Source organism: Ostrea edulis, chromosome 3 (assembly GCF_947568905.1).
Source record: "Ostrea edulis chromosome 3, xbOstEdul1.1, whole genome shotgun sequence".
Classification (NCBI taxonomy): Eukaryota; Metazoa; Mollusca; class Bivalvia; order Ostreida; family Ostreidae; genus Ostrea; species Ostrea edulis.
In genome coordinates this window covers 29,514,644-29,533,184 of record NC_079166.1, presented here as the reverse complement: position 1 = coordinate 29,533,184, position 18,541 = coordinate 29,514,644, and the positions used below count along the sequence as shown (strand labels likewise).

The 18,541-nt window shown below is 35.8% G+C and overlaps 1 protein-coding gene and 1 long non-coding RNA gene across 6 annotated transcripts in view; both read left to right on the top strand.

The window, feature by feature from the left end:
- Nucleotides 1-13,727, top strand: part of LOC125673095 (uncharacterized) — a 38,275-nt gene extending 24,548 nt beyond the window's left edge. For 4 of the 5 annotated variants that reach the window (XM_048909367.2, XM_048909370.2, XM_048909376.2 and 1 more), the window contains 8 exons: nucleotides 494-581; nucleotides 3,118-3,260; nucleotides 3,996-4,113; nucleotides 5,829-5,971; nucleotides 7,685-7,753; nucleotides 8,192-8,239; nucleotides 10,863-10,929; nucleotides 11,055-13,727. In XM_048909367.2, the coding sequence (XP_048765324.2) occupies nucleotides 494-581; nucleotides 3,118-3,260; nucleotides 3,996-4,113; nucleotides 5,829-5,971; nucleotides 7,685-7,753; nucleotides 8,192-8,239; nucleotides 10,863-10,929; nucleotides 11,055-11,619 (1,241 nt within the window). In that variant the 3' untranslated portion in view covers nucleotides 11,620-13,727. The remainder of the gene's footprint in view (nucleotides 1-493; nucleotides 582-3,117; nucleotides 3,261-3,995; nucleotides 4,114-5,828; nucleotides 5,972-7,684; nucleotides 7,754-8,191; nucleotides 8,240-10,862; nucleotides 10,930-11,054) is intronic. The other variant, XM_048909368.2, reaches the window with a different exon arrangement.
- Nucleotides 13,728-17,110: 3,383 nt separating this feature from the next.
- LOC125677297 (uncharacterized) overlaps nucleotides 17,111-18,541 on the top strand; it is an 8,910-nt gene continuing 7,479 nt past the window's right edge. Inside the window, exons 1-2 of the long non-coding RNA XR_008801898.1 lie at nucleotides 17,111-17,187; nucleotides 17,336-17,418. This is a non-coding gene — a long non-coding RNA (uncharacterized LOC125677297). The remainder of the gene's footprint in view (nucleotides 17,188-17,335; nucleotides 17,419-18,541) is intronic.

Genomic DNA, 18,541 nt, shown 5'->3' with positions numbered 1-18,541 from the left:
AATATTACAAAAAATAAAATTTGTTCATTGTTAATTTTTAAATTATTTTTTCATATATTAAGTAATGCACAATTTCTTTTTTCCGCCAGTATAGTTTGTTATATTAGAAGTATATTATATGATACATGAACTAATTTTCTTTTATACCGCTTTCTGATTAATGGTAATTGACGGAATATTTTTATACTGTCTGTCTGTGTTTTATTGTAAGTTACAGTGTTTAACCCGCTATACAATGCAATATTACAATTTCATGAAAAATCGTGGATTGTCAAAGAATACCAAAAGGAAAAGAAATAATATATACCAAAACCGATTTTGAAATAATAGAAATGTGTACTTTTATTAAAATCACAATCTGTTTGATTCAACCTTCGACAGATTCTTTTTCTCTATTACTTTCTTTTTCCATATGTAGTCCATCAGTCCTTTGATATAACAGTAGTAGGTTACCTAGACAGTTGACCAGGCACTAACATATCTTTGATTTCAGACACGCCTTGTCTCAACCAATCCTACTATAACACAGATATCACCTCCAGCTGTCTGTCTGACACATCCAATAATACAGATTACTGCAAGTAAGTGTTTATCAACGGCTTGTAGAGAGTAGGATACAAATTAAGACAAGGATTTCAAAATATCTTCATAACTTGGCGAGGTTGTTTTGACGCGAAAATTGGGGTTTTGATATGATTTATGCATACAGAATTATTGATGAAAAATGAATTATCGTAAATTTTCCCTCGACGTTAATGCGATAAAGCAAGTTCGTGAAAATAGAGTCTCGTCAATTTATGTGAGTCATAAAATCGAAATAATTAAACAGTAGAATCAGTGCTAGTCTTTGTATCAAAGCTTTATGTTTTAATATAGTCATCGAAAATAACCAGATATTACCACATAGGAATAATAAAATCTTCATTTCATTAATAACAAGAGGCCCATGGGCCACATCGCTCACCTGAGTCACCTTGGCCCATATCTGAAGACTTTCCATATATATTTGCATGTAAAGCATTAGTCCCTATTATGGCCCCAACTACCCCTGGAGGCCAAGATTTTTGCAAACTTGAATCTACACTACGTCAGAAAGCTTTCATGTAAATGTCAACTTCTTTGGCCCAATGGTTCTTGAGAAGAAGATTTTTAAAGCTTTTTCCTATATTTGTATGTAAAACTTTGACCCCTTCCCACTTGTGTGGCCCCATCCTCCCCCCCTCCCCCGGGGGGGCATGATTTGAACAAACTTGAATCTGCACTATGTCAGAAAGTTTTCTTGTAAATATCAGCTTTTCTGACTCAGTTGTTATTGAGAAGATTTTAACTATATATTTGTATGTAAAACTTTGATCCCCCTTGTGGCCCCATCCTACCCCCGGGGGCCATGATTTGAACAAACTTGAATCTGCACTATGTCAGAAAGTTTTCATGTAAAAATCAGCTTTTCTGGCTCAGTGGTTTTTGAGAAGAAGATTTTAAAAGATTTTTCCTATATATTTGTATGTAAAACTTTGATCCCCCCTTGTGCCCCCATCCACCCCCCGGGGTCCATGATTTGAACAAACTTGAATCTGCATTATGTCAGGAAGTTGTCATGTAAATCTCAGCTTTTCTGGCTTAGCGGTTCTTGAGAAGAAGATTTTTAAAGTTTTTCCCTATATATTTGTATGTAAAGCTTTGACGCCCACCCCCTTGTGGCCCCATCCTACCTCCGGGGGCCATGATTTGAACAAACTTGAATCTACACTATGTCAAAAAGTTTTCATGTAAAAATCAGCTTTTCTGGCTCAGTGGTTTTTGAGAAGAAGATTTTAAAAGATTTTTCCTGTATATTTGTATGTAAAACTTTGATCCCCCTTGTGGCCCCATCCACCCCCCGGGGTCCATGATTTGAACAAACTTGAATCTGCATTATGTCAGGAAGTTGTCATGTAAATCTCAGCTTTTCTGGCTTAGTGGTTCTTGAGGAGAAGATTTTTAAAGTTTTTCCCTATATATTTGTATGTAAAGCTTTGACCCCCCCCTTGTGGCCCCATCCTACCTCCGGGGGCCATGATTTGAACAAACTTGAATCTACACTATGTCAAAAAGTTTTCATGTAAAAATCAACTTTTCTGGCTCAGTGGTTCTCGAGAAGAAGATTTTTAAAGATTTTTCCTATATATTTGTATGTAAAACTTTGATCCCCTATTGTGGCCCCATCCAACCACCGGGGCCCATGATTTGAACAAATTTGAATCTGCACTATGTCAGAAAGTTTTCATGTAAAAATCAGCTTTTCTGGCTCAGTGGTTCTTGAAAAGAATAGTTTTAAAGTTTTTCCCTATATATTTGTGTGTAAAACGTTGATCCCCCTTGGGGCCCCATCCAACCCCCGGAGCCCATGATTTGAAAAACTTAAATCTGCAATATGTCAGAGAGCTTTCAGGTAAATTTCAGCTCTTCTGGCTTAGTTGTTCTTGAGAAGAAGATTTTTAAATGACACCACCCTATTTTTGTGATTATCTCCCCTTTGAAAGAGACATGGCCCTTCATTTGAAAAATTTGAAAGCCCTTCACCCAAGGATGCTTTTGGCTATGTTTGGTTGAGATTGGCCCAGTGGTTCTGGAGAAGAAGTCGAAAATGTGAAAAGTTTACAGACAGACAGACGGACGACGGACAAAATGTGATCAGCAAAGCTCACTTGAATCTTCGGTTCAGGTGAGCTAATGAAATGCTCACTCGTACATATCAAAATATATTGATCACGATATATGGCTCACGGCGGTTGTGATGGTCAACAGGTCAACAGGTGATGCTCACTCCTACAAAGCACCTTATTCCACATTTGGTAATGCCAAATGTTCATGTTTGCCCTTCTCTTAATTTTCTATTCTCCATATTTTTTTTTAGATTGATCAATGTTTGTTATCTTCTCTTCTTTACTGCGCTGCTCTGAGGCTTTTGTATTGAACAATGTGTGTGCGTGTGTGTGTGCGTGTGTATATATATATATATATATGCGCGCGCGTGTGTGTGTATGTACATTTGTAAGTGTTTGCGTGCGTGTGTGTGTGTTGATAAGCTAGAAGCAAGATATTCTGATGATGTAACGGTTGTTGGTTTTTTTAAAGGTACATATGGAGCCTCGTGAAGTGTCTAAAGAATCGTGTTGAGAATTCCGCCGGTGTTCAATGTCCTCAGATTCAGTTAAAGTCAATTGCTCTGCGATTTAATAGCACGATAGAAATGTTGACAAGGAAATCTATTTCTGAATGTAAGTTCTGAGTATAGTATAAAGTCTTATCTATTCTTTTGAGGTGTTTGAATGATTATAATGCTGTGTGGAACATGAAAGCCATATTTAGCTCCATATTTGTCAGCATTTCAAAACTTTTATACCGAAAGGGTTGTTAAGTCTCATTCAACGGAAGAACAGTTACTGTAAAAGTGGGATAGGTACGCGTTTTTACATGTCGAACATTACACGTGGGGAGAAAATATGTGGTAACTGCAAATAATACATATGATATCAACTATTTATAACTATACGCGTGTGGGAAATTTACGTGCCTACTACGTGACGTAATTATTGTAAATTTCCCCCACATGCAAGTAATCACTTTTATAGTAATGTATGAAACTGACAATTCTGCTATTTCCTTGCCTAACGTTGACGTCATATAGTACCTAATTAAACTAAATAATTTTCAAATAAATGCATTAAATGCAGCAGTTTATGAGGAGTAAGTATCCTCTGGTGACCGGTCACACATAATTTGGCCTTAACCAAGGTCCCGTGTCGTGACATGTCTTTGAACAATAAAGGATTTTCACTGCTATGGTCTTGAACACCTTGCATAGGTTTGAGTTTCAAGAACAACATATTAACAGAAGATATTGAATTTCAATACTATAGAAAGTGCCATTCACTGAGTGAGATTGGAGTTTTCAAACAATTATTGTCTTCACACTTATATAACATTACAAACTTGATTGATTTTATTTGTAGGCATCATATCCCCATGTACTGACCCTAGACTGACCACCCTTAACGGTCTAATAAGATATGTAGACCCGTGCAATCGAAAACATCCAGTGGAGAAATCAACACCAGATACATTGTGCCGGTATGGTTGTAGATGTATTGTGTTTTTGCTTGTTTAGCTTGGATTTTATTTAACATGTCGTCCAACTATTTTAAAATACTTTAACCGATATCATTAGATATTATGCAGTATATTTATTTTAGCTGAAAGTCGTTTTCGCCAAAGACTTTAAACTGTTCATATGGTATCTACATATGCGATTGACAAATTGATGATATGCACTAGTGTATCTTCAAATTTCCAATGTCCATTTTTTCTTTCATTTGATATATATACAAATTGTAAAGATAACCATTTCCACATACATTATATGCAGTTAGGACCAATGTGCGCAGAAATGTTGATAAATATCATTTGCCAACAGCTGGGAATTTCCTTCCCTTTATTTCTTTCATTAATCCCAAAAGTAACACCTATTTCCTAATATCTCTCTGGAGGTCATTGCCGATTCCATTGTAATGAAGTAAGCAACATTAATCTTTAAAAGACGAACATTTGTATATCATAAATCTGATATAAATGTACAGCTAACTACCGCTGCAATAATATCGTTAATATAAAACTGAATTTCAATGTAATAATGTCTATTCCCATATAGCCGAAAAAAAGTTTCTGTTTGAATTATTGTTAGGTTACGGAGGACTTAACATGTCTTTAAAAATTTGTCTTGTAGAAGGATTTCCACTACTGGTATCATGATATGTCCCATTAAAACCTTATTTGAACTACCTGCCTCCAAATCGAAATTTCAAAGCCTTATTGCACATCTGCAATGTATGCATAATCATATACGAAAAAATTTGTTTTTGTAACCACTAAAACTAATAGAAATTTCATTGACGACAAAATGGGTCAGATTGACAAAAAAATTTTTCATGAAAGGCGAAGATAACGAACAGTGATCAATATCATAACTCCTATAAGCAATACAGAATAGATAGCTGGGCAAACACGGATCCCTGGACACATCAAGGGTTGAATCAGGTGCCTAGGAGGATTAAGCATCCTCTGTCGACCGGTCACACCCACTGTGAGCCCTAAACTATCCCGATCAGGTAAAGGGAGTTATCGGTAGTCAAAATCAGTGTGCCAAGAACGGCATAACAATCGGTATGAAACACGTCAGACAGCATTTGACCCAATGATAGGTTGTATTGACGAACTTCTTTCAACAAATAATGTGGTCACTCTTCAGCAAAAATGTTTGTTAATACAACATCTAAAATGAGTCTGATTAAGAGTAATCGCTTACTTTGGATTCTATCCTTAGAAATATCACTCAGGTAAGGTTAATCACTGTAGATAGTATAGGTACGAGGAATTCAACCGACTTATCTATAGTTAACTTGGTCACTCATCAGTAACGTATAGCTCACTCGCAGCGTCTGAGACACGTTGGAAGTTGGGCATCCATCTATGCATGATTCTTGTATGTTTTATCGTTGTAGAACATAAAGTTACTTTGAATAATCCTGTATTCAAAATTTTAAATTTGTCACTCATCTGGAATTCAGATCCAGTCTGAGAGTTCTCCATGTTTACATTTGCATTTGCGGTACTCCTTTGTGCTTCAAAGTGTATTTGACCACATATCACACCACATCACCACACATAGATTAAATGTTAAGAGAGGTCTTGTTTATATAAGAAATTCTGTTGTTCTAAACATACGTTCTACGGTCTTTATTCCTATCCTACTGACGTCAAAATAATATTTTCATTGTCTTTACTTAAAGAAATGTCCAACGTGTAAGTCATTGTGTGCTATCACTGGTAACGGATGGATCAAACTCAACCTGTCTTCTCAAAGATAAAATGTATGCTGCTGAAAAGTTTCTTGATCTGAGTCCTCTTGCCTTTCCTGTAAATACCAGTCTGTGTAAGTTTAAATTGTCATCATATATCTGTGTGTATGCGTAGCAGTCTTGTGTTACTTTGCTTTGATACATAAAAACCACTGGAGAAGACGGGCGACACGATCGAGATAGTTCAGGTAAGAATATTTGTATATATATAAAGTCTCTTTTTCCGAAGTAAAATATAAAACAAAAAAAACTCTAAACACAGGTGAATACAAATTAATAATTTATTATTATTAATTTGTATTCACCTGAGGATGGATGTTAAAATCCAGAAAGCGCTAGTGATTTAAATATATAAAGCACAAACAATTATAACATCCAACCTTACGTTTACCCCTAGGATCTAAACGATACATGTGATAATCAACTAATTAATATAAAACACTAAATAATCACAACTAGGTACTGAAAATTTTCGCCCCAACCCGGGGTCGAACCAGCGACGTACGGCACCCACCGCCTAGCAACATTGTCAAACCAGTGCGTAAACGACTTCCCTAGAAAGGAAGTTTTGTTATGCTCCTAAAGCGCTACTTATACACACTGATGCAATCTCACACAGTCGCTGTGTCATTCAGTGTTTAAGATATTTTATAAGAAGAGTGGATCTCTCGATGCAATTGTATAATATATTTAATATAAAGCACAAACAAACAATTATAACACCCAACCTTACGTTTACCCCTAGGATCTAAACGATACATGTGATAATCAATTAATTAATATAAAACACTAAATAATCACAACTAGGTACTGAAAATTTTAGCCCCAGCCCGGGATCGAACCAGCGACGTACGGCACCCACCGCCTAGCAACATTGTCAAACCAGTGTGTAAGTCCACTCGGCCACAACGACTTCCCTAGAAAGGCAGTTTTGTTATGCTCCTAAAGCGCTACTTATATTATTTAGTGCTTTATATATATATATATATATATATATATATATATATATATATATATATATATATATATAAAATTCCTTGGGATATGCTATATGCTATATATATATATATATATATATATATAATTCCTTGGGATATGCTATATGCTATATATATATATATATATATATATATAGCATATAGCATATCCCAAGGAATTTAATACATGTACGTCAAAGTAATAAATGATCTTGAAACAAAGAATGTTTGGGCGGCGAAGATAGTTCAACAACAAATGCAATTTGCCGTTCTCACTATCCTCAACAGTGTAAACCTTGCCGAACAGCAACTGTCATCCATGTAACATTTCTTCGCTTTTATTTTTAAAGACGTTAAGAACGACGTCATAATGATTTGACGTCACAAACGTTACTGAACTCTGCACTATCGGACTTTGGCGTGACCATCGCACTTTGGCGTCGGCAACGTTAACAAGCCATCGCATTTTGGCGGAGACCATCGCACCTTGGCGTGACCATCGCACTGTAGAGTCTTACACACACACACACACACACACACACACACACACACACACACACTATATATATATATATATATATATATATATACATATAGATATATATATACATATATATATATATATATATATATATATATATATATATATATATATATATAGCCCACTTTTATATTTTATATTGCGTGTAGGAGTTATGAGATTGATAACTCTTCGTTAACTTAAACTTTCACTCTCTCCTTAAATTATTTATAGAATTTATTTTTAGGATCCAGAAAACTTCTTATCAGATTTGATATTATTTTCACTAGGTGTATCGAACTTCTTATCCGAATTTTCCCCGCCAATAGAAAATACAACAGTTGTTGCAGTAAAAACAGGTATTGCCTTTTATGTTTGAAATTGCATATTCTAAGCAATTTTAAATAATTGATACGTTACACATATAGCTAGTATGCATGTCTCCAGTTGTAAATTTCGAAAGGAAATGGATGACAGTACAAAACATTTCTATATGATAAATTTGGAATTTTGGAATGTCGCGATTGTATGTTGTATAGTGTAATATTTCCACTCAATTTTATATATGCTCTGATGGTGTTGTCCAAAAATCAGTACGAGTTGGCCTACTGTCATCGGATTCATAAAACTCAGACCAGCTCATGTTTAATTTTAGTCTGAATTTTATTGAAGGACAATACAGCGAAAAGTGAGATTGCAATCAAAAGTGCGCTCATCTAAATATTTTATGACCCAGAGCAAGGTCGTTGTAGATAATGAGTAGGATATACCATAAACTCACATATATAATTTATCAGTTACAGGTCTGTCCAGGGCAACGCCCTCCGACCAAATTGTTGTTATCCGTAAGTTATATTTTGTGATTTGAAAGTATTGATATTAATGAGAATAATAATGATAGAAATAATGATAGTGATGTAGTACATATTGTGTAAGTATTATTATTATTGATAGTAGTAGTAGTAGTAGTAGATGTAGTAGTAGTAGTAGTAATGGTAGTAGTAGTAGTAACATCACTACTACTATTACTAGTAGTAGTAGTAGTAATAGTAGAAGTAGTAGTAATGATAGTAGTATAAGTAGTATTACTAGTAGCAGCAGCAGTAGTAGTAGTGATAGTAGTAGTAGTAGTAGTAGTAGTAGTAATTAGAAATTCATTTCAAAATTAAGGATTATCTCCCTCACGCATAGCTCTTATCCTTAGACGAATTTGAATCCACTTTTTTGGCACACTGTTTTTCCCTATCATAGCTCTAAAACTTCATTGTTATTTCGGATTTCAAACATTTCGGTTGAGCATCACTGAAGAGACATAATTTGTCGAAATGCGCATTTGGTGCATCAAAATTGGTACCGTATAAGTTTTATATAGTATGAAGTGCACTGAAGTACATTTTGTGATTCTCTTGACCTTTTCTCGGGACACCTTGTAGTCGTGGTAATAGTTATATTGACATGGTGGTAGTAGTAATGATGGTAGTAATAGTTGTATTGTGATGGTGGTAGTTGTAGTAGTGGTGGTAACAGTTGTATTGTGATGGTGGTAGTTGTATTAGCGGTGGTAACAGTTGCATTGTGATGGTGGTATTTGTAGTAGTGGTGGTAACAGTTGTATTGTGATGGTGGTAGTTGTAGTAGTGGTGGTAACAGTTGTATTGTGATGGTGGTAGTTGTAGTAGCGGTGGTAGTAGTTGTATTGTGTTGGTGGTAGTTGTAGTAGTGGTGGTAATGATTATATTTAGATGGTGGTATTTGTAGTAGCGGTGGTAACAGTTGTATTGTGATGGTGGTATTTGTAGTAGCGGTGGTAACAGTTGTATTGTGATGGTGGTAATTGTAGTAGCGGTGATTATACTTGTATTGTGATGGTGGTGGTTGTAGTAGCGGTGGTAACAGTTGTATTGTGATGGTGGTAGTTGTAGTAGTGGTGGTAATAGTTGTATTGTGAAGGTGGTAGTTGTAGTAGTGGTGGTAACAGTTGTATTGTGATGGTGGTAGTTGTAGTAGCGATGGTAATGATTATATTTAGATGGTGGTATTTGTAGTAGCGGTGGTAACAGTTGTATTGTGATGGTGGTAGTTGTATTAGCGGTGGTAACAGTTGTATTGTGATGGTGGTAGTTGTATTAGCGGTGGTAACAGTTGCATTGTGATGGTGGTATTTGTAGTAGTGGTGGTAACAGTTGTATTGTGATGGTGGTAGTTGTAGTAGTGGTGGTAACAGTTGTATTGTGATGGTGGTATTTGTAGTAGCGGTGGTAACAGTTGTATTGTGATGGTGGTAATTGTAGTAGTGGTGGTAACAGTTGTATTGTGATGGTGGTAGTTGTAGTATTGTTGGTAACGGTTATTTTATGATGGTGTAAGTTGTTGCTATGGTAATAATAGTTATCTTGTAATTGTGGTAGTTATGGTTGTGTTGATGGTGATATTTATATTGGTGTAGGTGGTAATAGTAACATTATGATGTTGGTAATTGTAGTGGTGGTGATAATAGTTATTTTGATGGTGGTAATTGTAGTAGTGCTGGTGGTAATCAATGTATTGTTTTTCAATCTTACTTAACGTCCTTCTCAATAATTTTTTATTCATACGAGACGTCACAAAGACTGGTGACGGGCTTCAAATTTAGGCCTTTGCTCGGCGCTTACGGCCTTTGAGCAGTGTCTTTTTTAGCTTGCTACACCTACTCGACCCGGGACATCCGTTTTTAAGGTAATCTCCAACGACCTGTGACATTCACGCTTGATGCCGATCGTTTGGCGATGGAACTGTCACTACGTGTTTTAATGACTTAGGACTTAGGTCTGTCGTGGCCGGGATTCGAACCCCGGCTTTCCGCATACCACCGCGTGTTGGTTGTAATAATTGTACGTTGATGATGGTAGTTGTAGTGGTAATAGCTAAATTGTGATGATTGTAGTGGTGGTGGTGGTAATAGTGATATTGTGTTGCTGGTATTTGTAGTAGCGACTGTGATAGTGATATTGTGATGTTGGTAGTTGTAGTGGTGGTGGTAATAGTTATGTTGTGATGATGGTAGTTGTAGTAGCGGTGGTAATAGTGTAGAAGTTTTGGTAATAGTTATAATATGGTGGAGGTGGTGTTGGTGGCAGAAAATGTAGTAGTGATAATTTTGTTCACGAGTAAAAACTGGGATGTTATATGTATGTTACATTTATTTACAAACAAAGATACATTGCTGGATCCAGTAAGTGCTCTACCAAGCCCCTATCTTTGCTACTCACAAAAATGTTAACATCTGTGAAGGAGAAACTTCAAACTTACTGTGCGACTACATATGCCAGAATCTATATTGATTTACGTAATAGTCTGCATACGGCAAATCACTGCCTATCCACTGTAAGTTTCTTCACTAAAAATCGTACAGTTATAATCATATTCAGAGCCACGCAAACCTTACAATGAATCTAAAGATAAATTTGCTTTTTCCTTTCTCTCTTTCAGTATCTGTCGGGTTTGCCATAGCTTTGATTGCCATAATTTCCATTGGTGTTGGATTATTTAAAATAAGGTACCAAAATTTATTTTTCTACATGAATTCAAAAGTACTATTAATGCAGAAAAATATCGGTAAATTCGACTATATAATCAGAAAGTATTTTCAGTCCAATTTGCACATTAAATTAACATTCACAGAGCCAAACACTTACAAAAGACTGCAAGACGATTGCCAAGAATTCCAAAGAAAAGAGAGCATTCTTACGAAGTCAAATTGCACTATCCCGAGGAAACTAGCTACCTTGATCCCGATTATCAGACCGTAGAAGAAATCAATGACGGATATCAACATCTCATAGGTTATAAAAGCGACATTGGAGATGACAGTGGGATGAATTGTGATGACAGAGGATCGTATGTACAACCCAATGAGGTGCATTTAGGGGCTACAATTACAGATGAAGATGAAAATGATAAGCATCATTCTTATCTACAAATCTTAGAATGTCCAGAAAAAATGTCATTCACAAACAACGACTGTACTAACGTTACTGAATTAGCGTCGACAAAATGCGATAACGAAACGATAACTGAACAAGAGAGAAAGAGAACGTCGGAGGTTAACCCTGAAGTGTCTGATACCAATCAACAAGAAACAATAACTCTCACAGATGATAACAACTCTAAAGAAAATTGCGATATTGAAATTGTTTCCACTGTTAATACAGTGTTGGACCCAGCAAACGATGGAACAGACTTATAACTAGAACAGCGAACCAGACATTTTCACATGATTCATGTTTACATAATTCACATTATTAATTCGTTTAATGTTATTTCTAAGTGAGCACCGATATCCAGTATGAGGAAACATCGTATCTTCTATTGTCGTTTATTATGAATTATACTTTCCAGTGATGATATATATTCCACTCATATCATTTGACTTACGTACTTGACTTATTCCTCTTCGTCACTTACGGAACATAGGACTGAAACAGTCGTCCTCCATCTAACTCTGTTTTGAGCAATTTGTTTGGCTTCTCTCCAGGTGCTTCCAATGTTATCTAATTCTTTCAGCCTTGTTTTTCACTAGCTGTGTATTGGTCTCCCTTGCCTCCTGCATCCCTGTGGATTCCAGTCTAACGCCTGTTTTGTTATGTTGTTCACGGGTTTTCTCAAAGTATGTCCAATCCACTGCCAAGATCGTTTTTTAATTTTATCATTTAGTGAAATAACGAATAAAAAAAATAAGTCAGTAAAGGGAAGGAATGAAATCCCTCACGCCAGATTCGTTTAGAATTACATGTAAGAAAAGTGAATAAAATGTAAAATGAGCAATCTCATAAATTCTATAAAAATACGAAAACACAAATAGGAAAATGTGTACCCCAGACAAAAACTACAGGTGGGATGATATACCCGGGAGGAGTAAGGACTGATCATACACGTCATAAACCAACTACCTTGGTCCGATAAACGAACCAATACGAAGTCACCATGAAGGTGATAGTGATTGGTTGTCTTTTCACGTCTTGTTGAGACGTCACAAGGTGTGGACGAGGTACCACAAAGTTAGACTTATGCTGGCCTTAGCACCAAAAGTTCTTTATCGTGCTAACTCCTACCGCAACATAAAACCTCCGCTTTTAAGATCATATCCGAAAGACCTGTAATTTTCACTTCTAAATGCCGAGCGTTTAGCGAAGGAGCAATCACTACCTATTTTAATGTCTTGGATTGAACGCGACCATGGCACGAAAGGGGCTCGAACTCACGATCTTCCGATTACGAATCGAACGCTCTACCTTTGAACTACCGCGACCGGTGGATGTGATAGTGGAATGTTGCTACATAAGTATGGGAAATGGACGATAGAGAAGCTGAAATCATACCGTTTGTCAGAAATTGATTAACTGGTATGTCATTAAAGTTCATGTTCAATCAAACATCCTTGTATGAAGCAAATGTATCTTTTATTTCAAATTCACTGGGATATACCGAATCGACATATAAGTGAAAGTGAAAATTATTAATAGATAACACGTCCTCGAAAAATCTAATTTTGGAGTTGAAGGCCACAACAAAATATATTTTCTCGTGTATAAAGATATTGAGTTTTTTTCCGCATCATACAAATATTGAAACATGTCAGCTAATAAAGGGGAATAAATCCTACGTTTAGTTTCGTATCTTTGATAGGACTCATGAAATTGATCACTGTTCATTGTCTCCATTGTTTTACATCAGTAGTATCAGAAAGACATTGAAAATGACAACTAGATTTATAAGATGCGTTACCATAATTCGTTAAAAAAAATGAATATCAAGACTGTATGAAATGCATTTCAAGTAAAATAAAAAGAGTATGTGCTGTCATTAAAATATAAATACAAATACAAATGTAATCTTACAGGTAATATCTATGGAAGTTTCATCGTTAAGAAAATCTTGCTAATCTGGAAAATACAAACAAAAATCAAGAGACCATTTCCATTGACAATAATGTGTGATACATTGACAGACATTTTCATAATGCGCTTATCATTGCTCATCTGCATTGATCAAAACATAATGTAACTTCTCTAGGATGAACTTTGTACTATGCTTACTCCTCCTAGACACCTGATCCCACCTCTGGTGTGTTCAGGGGTCCGTGTTTGCCCAACTATCTATTTTGTATTGCTTGTAGGAGTTATGAGATTGATCACTGTTCGGTATCTTCACCTTTCATTAGTATCTTGGTATGCTTTTGTTTTGCGATCATTGCGTAATTGTTACCGTATCATGCTGATGCATTATGTCATTAAGTCGCAAATTAATTGAATAAAGGCGTCCCATACGCAAATAAAGTAAAGTATACACATTAAACAGTCTTTTGTGTTTTGGGTCGAGGCCTCTGCTGGTGGACTGTTAGTCCCCGAGGGTCTCTACAGCCCAGTAGCTAAGTACTTCGTTACTAGCTTGAAAATACGGATGTATATTTAATTGCTGTTATAAAATTTAAAAATTCATTTCAAAATTAAGGATTATCTCCCTCATGCATAGCTCTAATCCTTGAACGAATTTGGCTCCACTTTTTTTGGCACGCTGTTTTTGGCTATATTTAGCTCTAAAACTTCATAGTTATTTCGGATGTCAAACATTTCGGTTGAGCATCAATGAAGAGACATTATTTGTCGAAATGCGCATCTGGTGCATCAAAATTGGTACCGTATAAGTTTTACATATTATTCAATGAAAAATATCCGGGAACGAATCGACGTTTTCACGAAATCAACGTTTTCACTGCTATCTTGTAGGTTTCCATACATTTTCATCAAGGGAAATCTTTATAATCACAGGCCTATCACATGATATTACACATTTACTACATGATAGTGAGGGAGATATGAAGATTTATTCACCCCTATAATGTAAAACTTATACGGTACCAATTTTGATGCACCAGATGCGTATTTTGACAAATAATGTCTCTTCAGTGATGCTCAAACGAAATGTTTGAAATCCGAAATAACAATGAAGTTTTAGAGCTAAATATAACCAAAAAACAGCGTGCCCAAAAGGTGGAGCCAAATTCGTCCAAGGATAAGAGCTATGCACTAGCTTGAAAATACGGATGTATGTTCAATTGTTGTTACAAAATTTAAAAATTCATTTCAAAATTAAGGATTATCTCCCTCGTGCATAGCTCTTATCCTTAGGCGAATTTGACTCCACTTTTTTGGAACACTATTTTCCCCTATAATTGCTCTAAAACTTCATTGTTATTTCGGATTTCAAACATTTCGGTTGAGCATCACTGAAGAGACATTATTTGTCGAAATGCGCATCTGGTGCATCAAAATTGGTACCGTATAAGTTTTACATTCACCCAAGAAAAATTATATTCCCCGAGGGCAACACGTCGGAGGGGAATATGATTTTTCTTGGGTAAATAAATCTTCATATCTCCCGAACATTCATGCAATACATTGTTTATTATACCGAAACAAAGCAAGACTCCAAAGTGTATTTGAAATTGGAGTCTGCTCATCTATATACATTGTATGTAGCTGAGATCGTCCTAACGGTAACACCGCGCCGTCAACGTATTACGGTAGAAGGTACAAACAACGAAATACATTGATAGGATAACCAGTTTTTGTATTTCCATTCTCCTCGAATGCTGATTTACTTGCTTGTTTTTGTATCCACCAAAACCATGCATTCCACTTTGAAAGAAAAATGACTTGGACTTATTGTGACGTCACAATGCACTTTGTATACCTTGACGTTAAATTTATGGAAAATGCACGAGGCTGTCCAAGGGGTAAATATGACAGGGAGATATGATGTTTGAGAGGAAGTTTATCATCCCTGGCATGTGACCGTCTAGACCAATCAGATTACACGTTGCATAAAATTATCATACTGAGGTATAATAATATAAATTTACAACTAACAAAAACGACTGTAATAATCCCAAAACTGCAACGATATAGGCTTTTTGCAGGCCTAAACATTTTATATCGAAAAACAAAATTTACTTAACATTAACTGTAAAAACTTGAGACCAAGTCCTCCGATATGAGGAAGATAGTGGAAAATGCATTTAATGCAGCATAGCTTTTACTTTTCGACAATATGCAAGATATTATCAGATGAAGAAAGGGGTTTCTTTTCTGTCAAAACTTCCTCCCAATACGTTTCTGATATAGCACCGTAATAGGAATATAAACACCACCATACATGGTATATCGTTGCACTCTAGCATTTACTGCAGCTGGTTGCTATAACACTGTAAATTAATCGCAGTGATAATCAGGAGAAGGTATACGGGGTATCTCAAGGTAACTGTATAATGTGAATATCACTTTGCGCAAACTACATTATACATATGAAAAATGAAGAGTTTTTTTTATAGGAAAAACGAATGATATATGTTCGACATTTAGATATATCGACGACGTTTTGTCTATTAACAATAATAACTCATTCATATGTCGATTCGCTGTATCCCCGTGAGCTCGAAATAAAAGACACCATAGACTCGTTCACTTCTGTGTCATACTTAGATATTTTATTGAAAGTAGACAGTATCGGCAAACTGTCAACTCATCTGTATGACAAACGGAATGATATCAGCTTCTCCGCCGTTAACTTCCCATATTTGTGTAGCAATATTCCATTATCACCTGCATATGGGTTTTATATCTCTCAAATGTTTCGATACGCAAAAGCTTGTTTTGCGTATGGTCAGTTTTTAAATCGACGCACGCTACTGACAAACAATGTGATAGTACAGGAGTTTCAACAGTCTCGATTAAAGGCAGCATTTCACAAATTCTATGGTCTTGATAACAATCTAGTTTGGCAATACAACCTATCATTCGGTCAAATGCTGTCTGACGGGTTTTATACGTTCTTGGCACACTGATTTTGACTGCGGATAACTCCGTTTACCTAATCAGAATATAGGGCTCACGGCGGGTGTGACCGGTCGACAGGGAATGCTTACTCCATCTAGGCACCTGATCCCACCTCTGGTGTGTCCAGGGGTCCGAGTTTGTCCAACTATCTATTTTGTTTTGCCAATAGGAGCTATGAGATTGATCTATGTTCGTTATCTTTACCTTTCATATTATTTGACAGGCATTTGAAAAGAACAATTTTTATGCATACAGCTTAATACTTAATAACGATAGTAAATAACGACAACATATTTTAAAATTTTCCCACAATGCAACAATGAGAACCTGTACGTCTTGACGTAATTTATAAGGTTCAAACAAACAATTACACTAAACAGACATACCAGGACTATCCACTTGATGTAAAGAATCCTAAGATAAAGCATTTATCAAGCTGAAAAGACTTTGAGAAGTACATATCATTGTTTAAATTGATATATTAAAGTTGTTGAAGAATATCTACAGATATTACAAACATTTTCAATAGACAATGCTTAACATTATATTTGTTATGCGATTTTACGTAAATTCGTTTTCAAGCTTCGAGCATTAGCATTTCAAAGAAAATATTCATCAACGTATGAGCCTAATGCTGTAGTGTAAGACGACGAAAGGCCAATCAAAGTGTTTTATCAATTGGTTCTTATTTTCATTATCTATCAGCTGATATTTGTCTTAATTTTCACCATCACCGCAAAATCAACGCAAAATGATTTAAATTGGGATACAATATCTCCTCTGTATGACGGAAGTATGAAGTGTGTGGTGACAGCGTCTTTCAACATTTTCTCAGTAAAACAACGATCTTTCTAAGACGGGAAATCATAGGATGGTTTTTTATGCTATACTTTTTAGTGCTCTTTTTAATTTTGCACCAGGTAATGTACATTTGTTGTTTTTTAAAAAATGCAAATTAATTTGTCAGTATTTTCCTATTGATATTCATCAAAAATGATCAAATCCTTTATTGTAAATTGTTTACTTGTTCGCCTTTTGATAACCATTCCCTCCTCTTTTTCTCCGAAGGCACAACGTTACTTTGAGCACCGACGAACCAACAGTCCGTAGTACCACCACAAGAGGAAACATGTCAACAATACCAAGTAAAAGTAGGTTTTGTTTATTGAATCGGCTGTCTCCTTGTTTTAACAGTACTACATGTATATACGTGTCTTTCATTCAATTGTTTTTAAATTTCAATGAAAATTAATTTTGTCCCCGAACTTGACATTTGGAACCTTTGCTTGGAGATCTGCCACCATGCGAATTCATTCATGGAATTACATTTGGGACATATTTTCTGTATTCTTTATACAGAATTAAGTAACTAATTGTTTAACCGTTGATTTAAATGAATGCAAGGTGAAGATAACGAACAGTGATCAATCTCATAACTCCTATAAGCAATACAAAATAGAGAGTTGGGCAAACATGGATCCATGGATATACCAGAGGTGGGATCAGGTGCCTAGGAGGAGTAAGCTTCCCATGTCGACACGTCAAACCCGCCGTGAACCCTTTATCTTGATCAGGTAAATGGAGTTATCCGTACTCGAAATCAGTGTGCCAAGAACGGCCTAACAATTGGCATGAAACAGGTCGGGTAGCATTTGACCCAATGATAGATTGTATTGGCAAAGTAGATCATTATAACGACCATAGAATTTGCGAATTGCTGATTTTAAACGAGACTGTTGAAACCCCTACACTATCAACTTGTTTATCAGTAGCCTGCTTCGATTTACAAACTGACCATACGCAGAACAAGCTGTTGCGTATCGAATCATTTGAGAGATGTAAAAACCATATGCAGGTGATTGTGAAATATTTTTACAAAAATATGGGAAATTATGTGTGTGTGTGTACATAACAGCATGAAAAACCAACAACTTCCTACTTTCTTAAAGTGTCGGATCTCAGAAAATACAAAACCAGTAAAGAAATTTCTAAAAGCACTGAAAAAGCCACGACACTGTCGATTGTTTAAAACTCAACCCGTGTTTTTATCAAGAGACATATATTACATAAACAAATATCACACACCACGAAAAAACGACAAGTATCAATAATATACATTGTTAACAAGAATTATACACTGTTGTACTGAATGAGAAAAATGGTTTCGTTGTAAGCGTGTTTATAGACGATGGTGTAGAGAGTTTGTACCATGGTAGGGTCGGGATGAAAATATAATCATTTTTTCAAAATTATAGAAATCAGACAAATTTAGAG